The sequence below is a fragment of the Puntigrus tetrazona genome, chromosome 8 (assembly GCF_018831695.1).
Source record: "Puntigrus tetrazona isolate hp1 chromosome 8, ASM1883169v1, whole genome shotgun sequence".
Taxonomy (NCBI): domain Eukaryota; kingdom Metazoa; phylum Chordata; class Actinopteri; order Cypriniformes; family Cyprinidae; genus Puntigrus; species Puntigrus tetrazona.
Window position 1 is genome coordinate 12,612,735 of NC_056706.1, and position 18,274 is coordinate 12,631,008.

At 37.5% G+C, this 18,274-nt stretch overlaps 2 protein-coding genes across 2 annotated transcripts; one reads left to right on the top strand and one right to left on the bottom strand.

Moving 5' to 3' along the window:
* Positions 1–1,243: 1,243 nt before the first annotated feature.
* borcs6 (BLOC-1 related complex subunit 6) lies at positions 1,244–6,873 on the top strand. The gene is made up of 6 exons (XM_043246820.1): positions 1,244–1,381; positions 2,651–3,114; positions 3,974–4,448; positions 4,535–4,698; positions 5,292–5,375; positions 5,461–6,873. Exons 2-6 carry the CDS (start codon positions 2,662–2,664, stop codon positions 5,584–5,586), a joined length of 1,302 nt encoding a protein of 433 aa, XP_043102755.1. The 5' UTR covers positions 1,244–1,381; positions 2,651–2,661; the 3' UTR covers positions 5,587–6,873.
* A 1,484-nt stretch (positions 6,874–8,357) lies between these two features.
* On the bottom strand, positions 8,358–10,616 carry si:dkey-72l14.3 (Glyco_hydro_56 domain-containing protein). Its single transcript, XM_043246815.1, has 4 exons — positions 10,070–10,616; positions 9,591–9,986; positions 9,355–9,444; positions 8,358–9,041 (listed from the first exon to the last, which is right to left on the bottom strand). Exons 1-4 carry the CDS (start codon positions 10,580–10,582, stop codon positions 8,538–8,540), a joined length of 1,503 nt encoding a protein of 500 aa, XP_043102750.1. The 5' UTR covers positions 10,583–10,616; the 3' UTR covers positions 8,358–8,537.
* Between the last annotated feature and the right edge of the window lie 7,658 nt (positions 10,617–18,274).

Here is an 18,274-nt window from a genome sequence, read left to right on the forward strand (position 1 = left end):
GGAGTTTTCTCTGGTCTTGCTGTGTGACAAGCATTTGAATTCCATGATTGCATCAGTGTATATTGCATCCTACTTATAAATGGCAGGACACTGGGAAATTGACTAGGCGGGTTGCCTTGGATACAAGTGCCCCTTAAAACACTCACAGAACTGAATACCAAATAGACTCGGAGAGCCTATATGTGAGTAAATGAGATCGGTGATGCAAATAATGAAGTGAGGGGGAGAGACTGGAGGAGAAACAGAAAGAAAGTGAGAAGAATTGAACTATTTTATGTTAAGGAAGATGACTGCCTTTGTTCAATATTTACAAGAAATCAAGATATTTACTTTGTTAATACACTTAATACATTAAACCACAGTATTAAAAAAAGAAAGAAAGAAAAAATGGTTGTCAAATTATAATAATTTTCTCCACCTCTGAAGCGGACCTAAGCAGTCATATGTATGTTTTAGTCTACGGTTTTAGTCTTTCTAAAAGCCAATAGTTAATTCTCTAACTGAATGTAGACAACTGTTGTCACTGGAAATAACAGCATATTTTACATGGAAATACTGTATCAAGGTGAACTTGACCTTCAGACCTTCATCCTGGTAAAAAAAAAAAAAAAAAAAAAAAAAAAGCCTTCTTAAAAGCAAATACTGACTTTATAACCATGCCCTACACAGCTTCATGCTGAATATTGAATATTAAATTGTTTCACTTAGAAATCTATGCAATTTCTTATGTAAACTGACTTATGAATATTGTTTCATGTTGACTGCAGTCCTCTAAAGAGGTCGAGGGAGTAAGCAAAGGTCAAGACTGACTCACAGCATTACACTGGCTCTACTTCAGAGGGCTTTATTGCATGGGGAGGTTTTTTGGATAATAACAGGTTCTTAGAGGTTTCGGTCTTGGTCAGGGTTTCGTGACAGGGTCAAAGCTGACCTACGTTTGCTGATGTGGTTGGCTATTCCTTTTATTCCACCCTATAAAATGAGAGCAGGGTAAAAATACACACAGCCCACTGCACAGGACGTGGGAGAGAGCAGAGCCAGTAACTGCCGAATCAACCCGCGGCCTCTACCGCCCCTTGTGGTGAAATCCGTTCACTACATGTCTGTCTGGACAGGCTGTCTAGACATCTCTCTTTGTTTAAATAAATGAATAATTAACCACAGGTTTATTATTGATAATTTATATAACTCAGCCCAATGATAAACTACATTAAGGCATGAGTATATAAAACACAAAATGCGTTTACGTGCAATTTTACGCACGCCTTGAGAGTTATCGCTTCATGTTATGAGGAACTATAACGTCAACGCTGTGTTTCAGTACGACAAATATTTAGCGCGGACTCAGTTGGCAACCTTCATCCTGGGCGAAGAGCTGCAGGTAACTATTTAACTTCACAAATCCACCGTGCGCTACATGCATCTGAAACACGACAAAACAACACAAACCCAAACAGCAATAGTCAGAAGGCTGTGGGTTTTCGCTGATATCTCGCAGAATAACTGCGAAACCAGAGGCCTGCTTCACAGCTAAAGCTTATCTTAAAGCTAACGTCAGGTGACCACTGTCGCTTCCTTGATCCGTTTATTAACATATTTATTGTTGGCTTGATCTGCGGCTGGTTGGTCGGGTTGTGTTGCCGAATGTTTGTGAGAATGTCGCTGTTTGATTTTTAAGACCCGAAAGTCGTTGTTAGCGCTTTCAGCGTCATATGATTTGAGTTTCTCTGTCATTATAGAGACTTTATCACTAGATAAAATCTTTTTTAGGGTTTACTTTTATTGCTTAGGTCAATATATTCTTTTCCCAATAGATTAACTGTCAGCGTGTAAACTGACAGCTGTCAAAACAGACTCAGAAAACTGGTCGAAGCGCTTCATAGTTTCCGTGTTTACATGTTAAGTGAAACTCAAGATCGTTAAAATAAGGGTTTGCCTTTAATAGCACAGCCTTAATATATTTAAGCGTATTTGATGAACTTATTAAAACATTTTTGATGCGTAATTGTTAACTGAAATAAAATATAATATACATACACTTATTTCAACTGGAAAGGGAACTATTTCTCATTGTCAGTTAGTTTAATTTCAAAATAACTAAAACTAAATAAATAAACGAATTAATAAATAGAAATAGAAAACAAAGAAACAAAAAAAAATTACTAAAACTTTAACATTTACGGATAACAATGTAATAATTAAATTATATTATTAAAAACCATTATATTATCTTAATAATGCTAAAGTAATGCTGTTTTAAATTGGATATGCAGTGTTGTCTAATATTATTTTCCCCATTATGTAGTTTGAGAAGATACATTTCATATTGCTGTTATAGATAATAAGCAGTGCCATATTTTTTTTTTCTTTTGGTGAAATAAACAGATTTATTATAATAATACGATTTTTACATTATGCAAAATGCATACTCTTTGTATGGTGAATTTTACCATTCAATACCCATGAAATACAAATTAATAATAAGCTTGTATAAATGATCATTCTTATAAATTAAGTATAAAATATAAAACAAGTATAAAATTTTTTTAATTAGGATTTATGATATGTTTATGTTGCCTCACATTTAACTTTAGCTTTACATCACTATTGGCAATGATAACGATAATTAAGATGAATTGTTTTGTTGCAGCGGGTGGAGGGATGAGCCGCTCTTCTGTGACTGGTCAGGATGTGCGAGAAGCAAGCAATGGCGTGGACACCAATGACTCTTCCAAGGCCTCAAATTTGTCAGGACCTCATGGATTCGCCACCCAGGGGTTAAAGTTTAGGGATGGAGCAGATTTTGAGCCTCATGAGGGGTCGTCTCTCAAACACACACTTCACCACGTGGACTCATGTAGAGACAAACACACACTCCAGTCACACACAGATCACTCAGACTCACTGGCTCAACACAACCAATGTGCGCACAGTCCAGCCGAAGACAGCTCACATGAGGACACACACTCCTGTGAGACTGAGCTAATTCACGGCCACTCTAAAAAAGAACTGGAAGAATGGAGGGGTGAGGAGGATGAGACAAGTGATGAAGACTTGAATGGTATCAACAAGGGAGAGATCAAACAAAAAAAGGAAACTCTTATTTCTGTACAGGTAAGGGGTTAGATCAAGAATGCTCTCTGACACACATTCAGTTAAATAAAGGTGTATAGTATAATATAAACTTGATTTTATTAATAGAGTTGCAGAGGGGTCGAAAATTTCAAGAAACTTTTGGAAAGTTTCCAGATATTTAGTGGAAATGTCCCACCCCTTTGCAACTTTAATTAAATAACAATAATTATTATTTTTAACATAATAATACAATTAATAACTAGCATAAATTAAATTAAATAATTCAAAGAGCTAAATATAATCTATGCTGTGGTATGCTCCATTTCATTAAATTATTATAATTATGTACATATAAAAATGTATTAAAATACTAACATTAGTAATAATAAAACATTTCCCCAGATTACATAATAATAATTGTAGTAATAATGATAATAATTGTTACGAATTATGAACTTTATTATTTTAAATGCTAATTTATATATAATCTAGCAAATATTAACATGCTAATAATAGTAATTATAAATGATACAATTTTAAAGGAGTAGTTTCTTTGTTGTGCTGAACACGAAGGTATTTTGCTAAAGGTTTGTAACCAGGCTCTTTTGGGTCACCATTGACTTCCATAGTATAATGTTTTCCTACTATTGAAGTCAATGGTGACCCAAAGCAGCCTGGTCACAAACCTTCAAAATATCTTCCTTTGTGTTCAGCAGAAACAAAGAAATTTGTACAGATTTGGAACTACTTGAAGTTAAGTAAATGTATTTTAATTTTTGGGTGAACTATTCTTTCTTTAATTTGTAACATTATTACATATTCAACTTGTGTAACTCAGATATCTGTTACTGTTTATCTTGGACATTTTAACAAATAAACCGATCTGCGCAAATTACAGCCAGTTGGTACGCTCTCAACCGAAAACACTCGCTCAGAACCTGATGAATGGGCCGATCCTGATTCTTCAGATGAAGTCCAGCCAAATACTTCCATTTCTCCAGATGAGGCTCCTCCCCTTGTTCCAGCCCCTCCTCCCGACCAGGCTACACCCCCTCTGCTGCCAGACCTGGATGATTCTCCGTGCCCGGCACACGTGATGGCGGAGGTGCGTGTGCGGTCAGTGCCAGAGCGAGATCGAGTCGTGCGTGGCATGCAGGACAGTAAGAGCCTGGATGAGATCAGTGGGGCGTGTGGGGGCGGAGCACGAGGAGGCGGGCCTAGAGGCGGACAGGTGGAAGGACGCAGAGCTACCATATCCAGTGCCCTCGAATTGGAGGGAACGGTCAGCCATGATGGAGATCTCACGCACTTCATAACCAAAAATCTCGAACAGAAGATTAAAATGAGCTCGCGGCCGAGTCTGGACACAGATTGTGAGTATCTGAGGGTGTCAAAAAATAGTTTTTTGATTCGTTGTGTCATGTATTACTAATGCTTGATCTGTGTTTGGCTACTTCAGCGGACTGTTCTGGGCCTGTGGTACGTGGTCGTGGCTCTTTGCGTCGGCCGGCTGATATTCCGCCCATTGACCCGTCAGTGCTGGTAGACCTGCACAAACACACGCAGGATGTGGCTCAGAGTGTAGAACTGATGCTGCGAAGCCTCAGTGGAACTATACAGAATGTGAGTATCAACCTGGATCATATGCAGCCTCCCAAAAAATATTTGAATACTTAATCTGCATTTCAAAATACAGTGCAAACAAAGGGTGCCGTTTCATTTTAACTCGTTTTTAGCCGCATGGTCTCAAGGTGTTTTTGACTGTATAAAGTACAAACTTCACCTTTTTGTTATTCTTGTGCTGGTTTCAATTCACATACTGTTTCACAGACTTTTACTACAGAAAAGCCAGTTATGAAGTATTTATCAGAGTACTTTCTACCATTATACGTGTCTTTACTGTCACTTTTCATCTATCTCAAGTATCTGCAGAAACGATTATAAAAAAATCAGTTTGACATAACTTTTGAAAAGTAGTACTGTAGATACAATTAAATCTAAATTAATTCATTATTATTTAGTTATAAGAAGATCAAATAACAATGTAGGTTAAATGAGTGCAAAAATACAGAATATGTTTGAGGTTTTTAAAACTTTTAAAGCTTTTTCAGTGTCCAAATAATTTTAAAAATAACTTTTTATGTATGCAAACCTCATTTTACCTGCATTCATACACGTATTTCCTCGAATATGAATTTAAAATCTTGTCTCTCCAGATGACTGCTTTAAGTGTGGGTTATATCCAGACCTACAGAGATTCTGTGGACAGTTTGGGAGAGTCGGTGGACATGAGTATAAAGGTGAGTCATTTATATTCATCTAGTCAGGCGAGTTTAATTTTATTTTGTGTTTTAATCTGTGTGTGCCCTGTGTATGTGTTTCCAGGGAATGTACACACTCATGGCACGCTGTGAGGAGCTAGATCGCTCCATGCAACCTATACACGCTCTAGCTGCTCAGATCAGAGACATCAAACGAACCCTTGATGCCCTAGAAACCATCTGCAAGTAACTATGGCAGCAAACTACACCCCTTGTTCGAGTGGGGACTCCACCCCTTGGAGAAAAGCAGTGGCTTCTGCAGTCATTCTGCTAAACACCGTGCAATGGAACCATTTTGCTAATTATAATGTTTACTAGCAATGCTCTGCAAGTGCTCGTCCCCTTAGAGACAGCTTGGTTCTCACCGTTCCCTTTTGGAGGCCACATCTTTAAGCTTCTCCTTTTTGTCGTGGCTCCTCCCCTCTAGAATGATTGCACGACAAAATAGACTCCTCCTTGTGATTCATGCCGTCCAACATCCACAAGAAGCACTCTCTGTTGTTGGTGGCTTTTGGGCAACCGATTGGTGTTACCGTTGCCTCTGTTTATGAAGTCAGTGTGTGTGTATGGAACTATCGGTGGGTATATTGAGAGATTGCATAATTGGTGTTAAATGCACCATAAGTAATGGCCTCAAATTTAAGAAGCAGAGTAGAAGTTTAACACCAGTGTTAGTCAGTATGGAAGCCATGCTCTGTGTATACCTGTTCCTCCCGGACGTCTGTGTTTCTGCAGCATGGATGCTATGCATCCCAGATCAGTGAGTTCACCTGAAACTGAATTCTGATATCATTTACTGACCCTGTCCTTTTGAAACCTGTATGGCTTTTTCTTCCATGGAGTGCAAAAGAAAGATGTTTTCAAGACTGTGCTCACCATAAATCGTGTAACAGCTTACTTTTCAATCTGTTTCTCATACAGAGATAACCTATGTCTTTGGAAGAGTTGTGAACTACTTTTATCTGTCTCTTTGAAGCTTGAAAGCTTCAGTCTACATTAAAAGTCTTTATTCATGGAAAACAGTGGCCAGGACATTCTTCACAATATTTTTTTGTGTGTTTTTCAGAGGAAAGTACTTCATACTGGTTTGGAACGACATGAGGATGAGTAAATAATGTCAGAATTAAAACGAGCTATTCTTAACACAAGCACTGTAAAGGCCCACCTACAAATATTGGACTCTTGATTACCGTATTGAGAGTAATGACAAATGTCCTGTCATTTGTTTAACTGTTTCGTTGTTTGCAAGTGTTTATCACAGGAAATAATCAGAGGAAGGTGAGGAGAGATTGGAGGTGGTCCGGGATGGATGAAAGTATATTTTTGCAAATGATCTCTGACTTTCTGTCTGTTCCTGTTTGAACCGTCTTCTCTTTATCGCTGTCTTGCTAACTATAACCCTGATTTGTCCAACAATCTGTCATCGATGTATATTTTAAATGATTATATAAACCAAAATAAATTTGCTAGAATGAGACTTGATTTTTGTGACTCTCACTGCATTTTAAAGTGAAATTTTATTTTGAGAGTCTTCTGTTTTTGCTGAGTTCCATTACAGCTACATGCTGATCTTCACTGTTTATCAGGGATAGAGCATGTTGTTTGTTTGTTTGTGTGTGTGTGTGTGTGAGCGAGCGAGTGAGTGAGAGAGTGCACGTCCTTGGATGGCCCTGGATTAAATTATACTGGCGGATAAAAGGTTTTGCTCTGTCACCCTTCATAATGTCAGAGGAATTCACAGATACGTAAACACATAGATGCACGCATTAATTTTTTTAATTTGGACATTGTAGTTGTTATCCTTCTCCTAGTTGGATTTGTAAATTAAAAAACCATCAGATGCCTAGTAGCCATTTATATCTGTCACTGAATGTTTGGAAAGGCTTTACATTTTCATTACAGAGGACGGCTTTGGGACAGGCTGCTCAGATAAAACGTAAACTGATTTTTTTCTGTAAACGTCAAAGATAAATTGGAGACTAAACATTTGATTACATTTTAGTTTAGACAGATAGAGGCCTGTTAAAACCCGGCCCAGCTGCTTTCAGGACATTTTATGATTGTGCTATCGCTGTCTTGTCACAAGTCTTGACGTATGTGTATATGTATATACACACACACAACTTCATACAAGTTTATTTTCAGTGTTTTCGAAAGACGTCTCTTACGCTCACTAAGCTGCGTTTATTTAATTTATTCCTGTGATGGCAAAGCGGAATTGACTGCAGGCATTAGTCCAGGCTTCAATGTCACAGGATCCTTCAGAAATCATTCTATCATGCTGATTTGCTACTCAAGAAACATTTCCTGTTATTTTCCATTTTGAAAGCAGTTGGGGGGAATTAATAATACATTTGTTTCAAGATTTTCTGACGAATATAAAGTTAATTTTTAGTCTATTTTTAGTAACAATGTAAAACTACTAAATCGATATTTACATTTTGCTGAATATATGTGTCAGTTTCTTTAATAATGTACGATTGTAATGGCAATGTATTATATGAAGGGTTAATGCAGACATATTTGTAAAATGATGGAAAAATGTGTAATATTCAAACACAAATATTTTTGTAGAAACAAAATAATCTTAATTTAATTGTCTAAAAATGTATTAAGGACATAGTAAAAAGTCTATTGTTATAATATTTTACATTATAGAAGGTAGCTAATTTTGCTTTCAAAAACCATTCAGGGTGATTATGTTGATTAAATAGATAAAAAATCCTTTATGTTGATGGTAGCTATTGACTTCCAGAATATTCTTTTTGATACTATGGAAGTCAATAACTACCACTGTTTAGTTACCAACATACTGCAAATCATTTTCTTTTGTGTTCAACAGAACAAACTCGTAGAGGTTTGGAACAAGTGGAGGGTCAACTGTAGCACTATCCCTTTAAAAATGTTATTTAAAACATGTTTTGTACTTAACATTCAAGCGCAGGTGATGCAGAACAGATCTGTTTATTCAGCCATGTTCAGATTGTGAATTTAAATCACTGAAATTGTCGTTCACAGAAGCTATTCTCTTAACAGTTATCCCTTTGTGTATTTATATTAAAATCAATTTAGCAATTAGCAATCAAAGTCAAGGCCAACAGAGGTTCACAAAAGTTCCTACACACTCCAGCTGTCTTCTCCTCAGACGTAATGAAGAACCAGTGAGGAGAGAAGGATGATGGGTGTATTAAGTGCAGAATTTCCGCCGGCCACTGGCTGCTTGGTAGGCACTACTGTGACTGGAATCGCTGGAACCGCTGTACTCTGACTCTGGCTCATCCCAACCACTGTTTTTACTGTTGGTGATGTTATTTTCCTTCGGTTTTCCAGCACTACGCCTGATTCTTGATCCGCTGCTGCCCCCTCCAAGGCTTCGAACCACTGGCAGCGGAAGTCCTTCTTCCAGAGATCTATGTAAGCGGTGGGAAGCTCTCCCGTGGCCCGGACACCTTCTGCCCCGTTTGGGAGAAGCATAAAGTGTGCTGAAGGAAGATGCAGGTATGTGGGGTCCTCGGGTTTCTTACGCACACAGCGTCCACGGCCCTGACACAATGAGACTCCACAGAGACGTGCGGCGGTTGTCACATTGACAGCGTACGGGCCAAGAACCCGACGAACATACGAGCCGAACTCTGAGCAGGATTTCTGTAGGAGGTGTAAATAATATCAGTCTTACAGGAATCTGTAACGACTAATGAAAAGTGTTATAATGACTAAACTAGAAGGTGAAGTGGTATGCACTTATATATTTATACACAAATAATAAATAAAGTTATTTCTGGCTCAGCAAAGGGGGCATTTTTAAAATCATATCTACAGTAAAAAACAAGCAATGTTGTGAAATGTTACAATATAAAATACTTGTTTTCTATTTTAATGTATTTTAAAATGTTTATTCTTTAAAAATGATTAAAGTCCGAAAACCTTTGAAAATGTGTTGAAATGATTGAATCATTACCTGTGTTTTAACTGCTAAGGATTTTTCCCATATTATGACTCCAGATGCTCCCATAGCAGCACTCTCTCCAATTGTGTTCACTAGATCAGCCTGATACATATACAATAAAAACATAATTACGGGCTTGTACCGATTGACAACAAAGTCCTTCCACCGTTACACTGATTTTATACTATTTTGCATTATGTTAAATTATATTATATTGGCTCAACAGATTTCAGCTTGCTATCCGTTACCTCTGAGAGAAAGGAGCTAGAAGAGGCGTACACAATCTTTATCAGCGGAAACACAGGAAGATCAAAAGTAGTCCCTGCGAGAGCCGCCACTCGCAAAGCCTCTCTGATCTGATTGGTTGCGTAAAGCCACGTCCCTTTAGTTCCCTCTGGCAGCTTTTCCAGCGATAGGGCTGGATAAAGGGCACCGCTTCGCTTCCAAAGCCACATCAGCTCATCATTAAGGGCCATTTCTGCGGCAGGGCACCGTCCCGTGTAATTGGCTAAAGCTATCTGGGTGGAGTCAAAGTTATAGCAGTTAGGAAATGGGGCCATGCCCCATAATCTTTGTGGGCGGAGTCTCTTCACCTCCCGCAGGGTTTCCATCATAATGGACTGTGCTGCTGCTTCAAAGTCAACCTGAGAGGAAATTAAATCATCGATTTAGACAACATAATACAAAATGATAGTCTCTGAATATAATATAATTCGTTATAAATCACCTGTGACCATTTCTCCACTTCCTCTGTGCTCCAGTCTGGAAAAAATCCCCGGAGAAGTGCCCTCGACTCCACAAGATACTTTGTTTTAATTCCCCTGTTCCTGTTCCACTGAGGCGCCCACTCCTGCCACCGCAGCACCCCTAAACCAGGTGCTCCTGCTTGGGGTAAAGAGGTCGTCAGGTCGCCCTCCACCCGCTGTAGGTGAAGATCAAGGCTGGTGTGTTGTGGTAGGCCACCATTGACAGAACGGTCCTGAGCAGTGAAATATGGGTAAAGTCCCAGTGTGTCCTCATAAAATATTGCCACACGACCTTCCCACTCCATCCCAAACGCAGCTGGGTCAGGCCGACCCAAACAGTCTTTATCTGGAACACCCCATAACACCAGGAAAGGCTGGCCGGCGAGAAGAGGTGCCCGGGCAGGACCGCATACACATGGATGAGTGAAGAGACAGAGGAGGAGGAATCGGAGAGAAAGGAAGAGGATGACGAGCGTGTGTTTGCTTCCAGCCATGGAGTTGAGTGAGAGGTTTCAGGGCCCCTCACCCCAAAACTCGCACAAAAGCCTCCTTGGAGAGGGATAATGTCTGGAGATAAAGACATATGACATCTTTAGTAAGGTATCCGTTTCCTTTTTTTTTATAGGGAAGTTATTTTGTGAGGATATATGTTTTGGCATGTTTATGTCCATGACGCCACGACTTCAGTTGCATATTCTTTCATTCATTTTAAAGAAACAAGAGGCTTTCAGTGTAAACAACTGAAATTTAGGAGAACTTGTGACAGAAAAAATCCAATTAATTATTTAATTAATTAATCCAAAAATTAATTCATGTGTAGACCTATGTGACTATATATTTCCTAACGATATTTTATATATTCTTTATATATATATATATATATATATATATATATATATATATATATATATATATATATATATATATATATATATATATATATATATATTGTTATTACGGATATATTCCTTTGTTTTTCCGAACACAATTCTAACCTTTTTTTGTGTTAAAAATTGACAGTAATCATAAAAAAGCCTGAAAGAATAGTGTGATCACAATCCCTGTTTACCAATTGAAAATATAGAGCCGCGACGCTACGTCAGAGGAAACAAAGGGAGACACTTTAGGATAATTAATGCTAACGGGATTAATTAGTGCTGCCCAAATTCAGCGCTAAACACTCTTTAAAGTGTACTAATACGAGTCTGCAGTTCACAAGCTTTTCATCAGAGGGCGCCAGAGGGCCAAGCAACGCCTGCGTCTCATGCAACTGACGCAACGTATTTATCGATATCTTTACCGATGTTCTTTGAAAACATACTACAGCAACATACTCATTTCTACTTTGTTATTCGGCATTTACTGTTTTTTAATGGTAAAAGAAGTTTAGCAGCTGTTGCGTTCGTGTATTCCTTGAAAACACAGTCCACTGCTGTAACCATCCCAAAATAGTCTAAAACGTAAACCATCCTTTCCAGCATGGATGAAGAAAACCGTGTACATGGACACTATGTATGTAGTTTATAGCACAATTAGCACAGTAATTTCTACTTAAATAAGCCGTACTTATCAAGGCGGACAAATTTGTGGCTCTCCGCAAATTGCTAAATGTAACATGAACCTATTTTACGCTGGAGGGCTAACTCTGAAGTGATTTCGGCCACTCAACCGTGCCAGATAACAGCCGTGACACACACTGTTATGTATGTGTAATGAACTGAATGCAAAGTCAAATGAGTGCCTTTCTCTCTGAAATTGAAACTGAAGGACCTGAAAGCTGTTATCGTTCTCACACATTCAGAAGCTGTGTTGTTTTTCATCAGGTTAAAATCGGCTATGTCAAAGTAAGCTTTTGTTGTTGAGTGTGATAGTTTTAGGCCAGGTCCTGCTTTCGAGGAAGCGGCTGGGAATCAACTTAGCTTTCATAATGTCAATTTACATCTCATTTGCCTAACATTTGGGGCAAAACACAACCGGTAGTTTGGTTTCCTTCAGGTGCTTAAGGAGATGGGTTGTGTTACTCACCTCTGCATTGGCAGATCAGGTGTGTGCGCCTGGATCCCCAGGTCAAAGAATCCAGAAGATAAGGTCAAGATGATGAGATCTCCTCTGAATGGGGAACAATCAGAAATGAGTGTTTCTCTGCAGGTTCGAGCGTTCGGGTCTCCTGGCTGGTTACAGGAAGCCACGGAAGGTAGAGACTTCAGCCCAACCATGAGTGATGAGATGACAGGCTGTCCTGACAAAAGGATGGATGAAGTGACAGAAGGAGGAAATAGAAAGAAAAGGAGGCTACCTCACCTTCACCAGGGTAATCTGTTAGTAAGTAGGGTCACCACAGACCATGACAATCACATGATCAGACTCACCATAATCCCTTAATCCGCCACTCCTTCCTAGCAAACACACCTAATTCAAAAACACGCACACACACACACACACACACACACAGAGAGAGAGACACATCCATCCAAGTACACATATACACAAAACTGTCACAGTGACACAAATTTATTCAAAAGAAAAGAAAAAAAACTTTTTCTTCCTGTTTTTTTTTTCATTTTTAGTACACACCGTACCTGTCATGAAACAGAACATTTAGGTTTAATGGATGACTCTCATCAAACTATACCTTTCATACCTTTTTTTTTACTTTTAAATCTATCTCTTTTCCTTCCTGCCTTTCTCCCATTCCTCTCTTTTTTTAATTTATCTGTCAATTTTCTGAAATCTATTCCCATTTCCTGAAAAGGATCACTGGCAAGATTATTCACAATTATATCATCCAGACATAATCTGTCATAATCCTGATCTTTTCTATAGTCTCTGTTAGTATTACAGATAAGATAAAAGAAGGATTTGGCATTCCAGGTTGATTATCTTTCTTATGTCCATATTAAAATGTGTAGACATAAATGTCAATCTTTTATGAATATTTTTGAAATGTTAATAAGGGAGTTTTTTTCTTATCAGGCTAGAAAGTTTTTTTTTTTATGAAAGACAAATATTTACAGTGTTACAAAATATTTCTATTTCAAATAAATGTTGGTAAATTCTGTAAAGAATCCTGAGAGGACGAAGAACAATGTATTAAGCAGCACACATTTTTAACACAGATAATAAAAATATGTTTAAAATTGTTTAAAATTTGTTTAAAATTTAAAAGATTGATTTCTGCAGGATTATGTATATATATATATATATATATATATATATATATATATATATATATATATATATATATAATACTACATATAACATTACTATAATATCAATAGAAATAGCGATACTAATAATTATTTTTTATAATAATATAATAATTATAATAATTCCTCTTATCAACTTTTCATTACTGTATTTTAATCAGTTTTTATTAGTCTTGGGGAGCACAAATTCTTACCAACCCCAGAGTTCTGAATAGTAGTATAGTAAATAATATACTGATATTGTTTACATTTTAAATACTGTGTATATATTACATTATATATTATAACACATTGTATGTTTTATTTCATAATTTCAGTACTTATGAAAATACATTTGTAAAGCAAAATTGTGTTTAACAAGATGTACTAACAAAATAGAATACTTAATTAAAATAATTTTTCTATATGTACATTTCTTTGAAATGTGATCTGGAATGATTCACCAAAATGTTCAGGTTTCTATTAGACTGTAACATATGTGACAAATCTGAATGAAAGTAAGGCTTCTGGTAGGCTTTGTCTGTTCTCTATTCTCTAAACACCTGAAACTGACCTCTAATTGCAGGTTCACTTATGCTTACTTTTAGTATTGTACTATATTTAGTTATCAGTATGTTCATGTTATGTGTGTGTGTGTGTGTGTGTGTGTGGATGTCTTACCTGGTCAAGGTTATGTGTGTTTGTGTGTGCATATGTTTAGTTGAGATTATCTGTTTGAGGTATCTAAGGTGATGCCTGCTCTCCAGGTCCGTCACCATGGCAACGGCTCAGATGAGTCCGGCCCAGCCAGCGGATGGGGGTTAAGGATGTGTGTGTGTGTGTGTGTGTGTGTGTGTGTGTGTGTGTGTGCGTGTGTGCGTGTGTGCATGTGCGTGTGTTCATGGTTTGTATATGGACATCCAGTTTTGTAGAAGCAGGTTTGACAGATCTGTGTGTGTGTGTCTGTGTGTAGAGTTGGTTTTGGTAAGACTGACCTTTATGTCATCATGTTTGATATGCAGTTAGACTGAACAGTGATGATATGAAAAGTGACTTAGTGAAGACAGATTATCAGAACATAGACTCATCTTAAGGTATGAAATTGTACTCAAGAAGTCACTTTGAGAGAGAGTATGTCAAACATCTAGCTTGTTATATGTTCTGTTTTTTTGTATATGCAGATGGAAACAGGTGTGTAGGCTTGGATTTGACCTCGGTCACCCCACTGAGCCACTGTAAACACCTCTAACTCCAGTTTATTCCCTTAGTCCTGCTTTTCACACTATCACTGCTCGTGTGTTTTTCTGTTTTACCGCTGGGCAGTTACAATGAAGACAGTTTAAAGCTATTTTTACTAGTATTTTGCATTCACTTGTTATGTGAGCAGTGTGCATTTAAAATGAGTGTGGATAGAAAAATGCCTGCTCGTTGTATCGCCTTTCTCAGTATTAGCCAGTATTTTAATATTGGCCTTTCTTTCCATGAAATGTTTTTCATGAGGATGTTTGTGTCATACCAGGAAAATGTGAGAGGGGCGTGACTTTAAATAATGTATTTGCTAAAATATGGTTGGCTACTAGAATTTTGTGTCCAGAATGTGAGCAGCTTCCGTGAATGCAACTGAATAAAAAAGTAGTATGAGGAAAAATAGCTTTTATCTAGCTGATGAATTTAGTTTTGTATTTTGTTCTTCTTCTTTTTTTGAAATAGGTTTATATTCTCCTCTATTTGATTAAAAATGTCACCTGGATCAGCAGGTCAATCATCTTAAATTAGCAGGTGGACCAGATGAGCGTGTGTGTGTGTGTGTGTGTGTGTGTGTGTGTGTGACAGAGAGAGAGAGAGAGAGAGACAGGTTTGGCTGTACTTGTGAAGTCCATCTCATAAATACAGTGAAACCTGTCAAATTTTTGAGGACATTTAAAGTGTTCCTTGCGGTTTGAATGGCTCATAAATCATGTTTTTCTTCAAAAGTGGAAATTGACAGGTTTCTGTGATGGTAAGGGGTGAAATATAAAAAAATATACCAACAAATGCTTTTGGATATACTTTTCAATGTTACTTTAAAGTTAATGTTTATCACATGGTTTACTTTGAAAAGTAAAAGCAAAATGACAAAAATAATTTCCTGTGGTCAGAGCTTAGCTTATATTGAACCTAGAACATTCCTTAACTAACTTAACTTAAGACTGAATCCTAACTTCAACACCTCAAACCAACAAAGCCTGTAAAATGTAAACTCCTGTTATTTACATAAATTAAATTACATTTTTAAATAAACATTGTAACAATATTTCAGAATATTAGTTTTTACTGTAGTTTTGATCATCTAAATGCAGAGCATAAGAATCTTACAATCCACACTTTGGATTCATTTTTAACTTACGTGTTTGCAGTAAAACACTATTAGTGCACTTTTAATGAGCAAGGATTGTTCTAGAATGAAGTTAAAAGCTATTGATTGACCATCATTAATATCGGTTTATATCAGTTTCATAATTGCTTATGTGTCAGTTCTAAGATTGATTCTCCATTGCATGGATTCATAATTACTTCTTTTGTGTTCACAGAAAAACAATTAAAGTCATACAGCTTTAGAGCGAGCAATTGATGAACGATTATCATTGTGCAGCACTGCCCTCTTGTGATTATTTGAGTTGTAAGGAAATGACAGGCTCTCTGATGGCATTGCTTGATAATGATCCCGTGTTGTATATTTTTGTGCGTGAGTTTAGCTATATTCCTATATAGTTTACTCGTCATGAAATGTACATACATGATTGTCACTAGTGCTTCGGATTAAAGAAAAAAACATTTCAGCAAAAGTTGTTTTTGTGCGAGTGTAAGAGCCAAAATGGTGAACTTTCCTCAGGACCCCTAAGGTCCAAAATCCCCCCAGACTTTGAAAATCCTTCTCTCTCCTCAGGTGGTTTATCCCTGTTGTGTGTAACTGTGTGTATTTGTGTGTCCGTGTGTGTAAATGTGTTTCGGACCCAAATGACAAAAGGAGAGTTTGAACGTGGCATGAAACCGGAAAAAGGTCCACAAAGAGTGACAGAGAGATGGGGACAAAACCTTCTGGAGGAGAGAGGAGGGGTCGAGCCTTTGATCTGTCTGCTTTCTGAAAGAGGAGGAACAGAATCACAGGAGCAGGACGAAAAGAAAGAGAGAAAGAGAACGAGAGAGAGACAGTGAGGGAGATGGAGCGAAACAGGGAGAGAGACGGGAGCAGATTGTAATTCCTCCACGGGTGGAGCAGATGGGGGTATATTCAGGAGCTACAGAAGTGGCTGTAAGTGCTGGTGGAGGAGGGGGAAGGTCGGAAAGAGAGAGAACTGGGAAAATAGAGGGAGAAGGACGAGGGTGGGAGAGAAAGGGGGAATCTGAGGAATTTCCAAATGAAAGGAGAAGGTTTTTCTTTTAATGCGATTAAAGTTTTCCATCTCACTGCATCTCCTGCAGACAGTTCGACTCTGAGAGCAACATCCCTCAAGAGTGTGTGAGGCAGAGTTTGTGTGTGCTTCTGTGCGTTTCTATGCGTTTGACTCAGTGAACCTGATGGCTTTGAATATGATAAGTGTGGGCGGAGTTTGGAAAGTATTTCAGCAGTGAGTTAAATGCACTTTTTTTGTTGTCACAATATTCTGGGCTCAATATTTAAACTTAATCAGCATTAGCTGTGGCTTCATGCTGATGACCACAAAATTAGTTTCAACTTGCCCCTTCTATTCTAGGTCACACTGAGACTCTTACAATGGAAGTGAATGGGGCCAAATGTACGTTGAACTATTCGCTTTTTCAAGATAGAAATAGCATAATGATTGTCATGTCAATGCTGTGAAATTCCCCAAACCCCAAGCCAACAGTATACATTTAAACAGAAGAATTCATGTGCTTTTACAAAAAAAATAAACTAGAATTCAATAATTTGGGCTTGGTACGTTTAAAAAAAAACATTTACTTTAAAATTATTTTTACAGAAATTGCAAGTTCATTTCACAAATAATTGCAAAAAATGTTAAGTAACCTAATTATACATTAATTTTAATGTAGCAAGGCTACAATAATATAGTAAACATTTTTATTGTGTGCTCATCAAGCCTGTATTTATTTATCAAAATACACAAATAGTTACACAATAGTTAATTTGTGAATATATTACATTTTGAAATAACTGTTTCCTGTTTTAATATACTGTTGTGGCTGAATATTTGACACATGATCCTTCAGAAATCCTTTTAATATGTTAATTTAAATTTTTTGAAAACCATGCCATATATTTTTAATATCTTTACTGTTTTGGTTTAATGCATTCCTTGCTGAATTAAAGCATTGATTACTTGATTTAAAAAATAAGAAACAATTGTTGACTCCAAAATGAATTTGAACAGTAGTGAGTTTGCTTCAATATCCTCTCAAAATTGGTCTGCCTCAAGTGCATCACAGGAAAGAAAAAGAGGGATGAGTCCGGATGTATTTTTGTCACAAGCAACATCATGATACAAATTCTGCGGGATGTTCCAGGTCCTAAGAAACGGAAGTACGCTACATTCTCTTCCACTCTGTTGAACTCTAAATGTGTTAATCTGAACCAGTATTCTTCCATCCACAGACATCGAGAAACCTTCACATGTGAATTCATCCATGTGTGCTGGCTTGCTGACATCTCTCTCTGACTCATGAACTTCAGTTTAGTTTTGTGTGGGTATAGAAATGGCCTTTCGATTTAAGGGTCTCTATATGTTCTCTGCATCTGCGTCTGTGAAGTGGGAGTGTGTAGAGATTTTACGATGTCCTTGTGTTTACTGGGGTCATGTAGGTGTATATTTGTCATATGTAACAGATATTGGATTTAAACGGAATATTCTCAACTGTTTTAGTGCGATGTCTCACAAACAGCCTCATACACGACCACGCAACCGTGCCTGCTGCTTCATCGAACAAATTATTTCATCTAGCACCTCAAAAGAACTTCACAAAATGCCTTAACAATTACCTCAC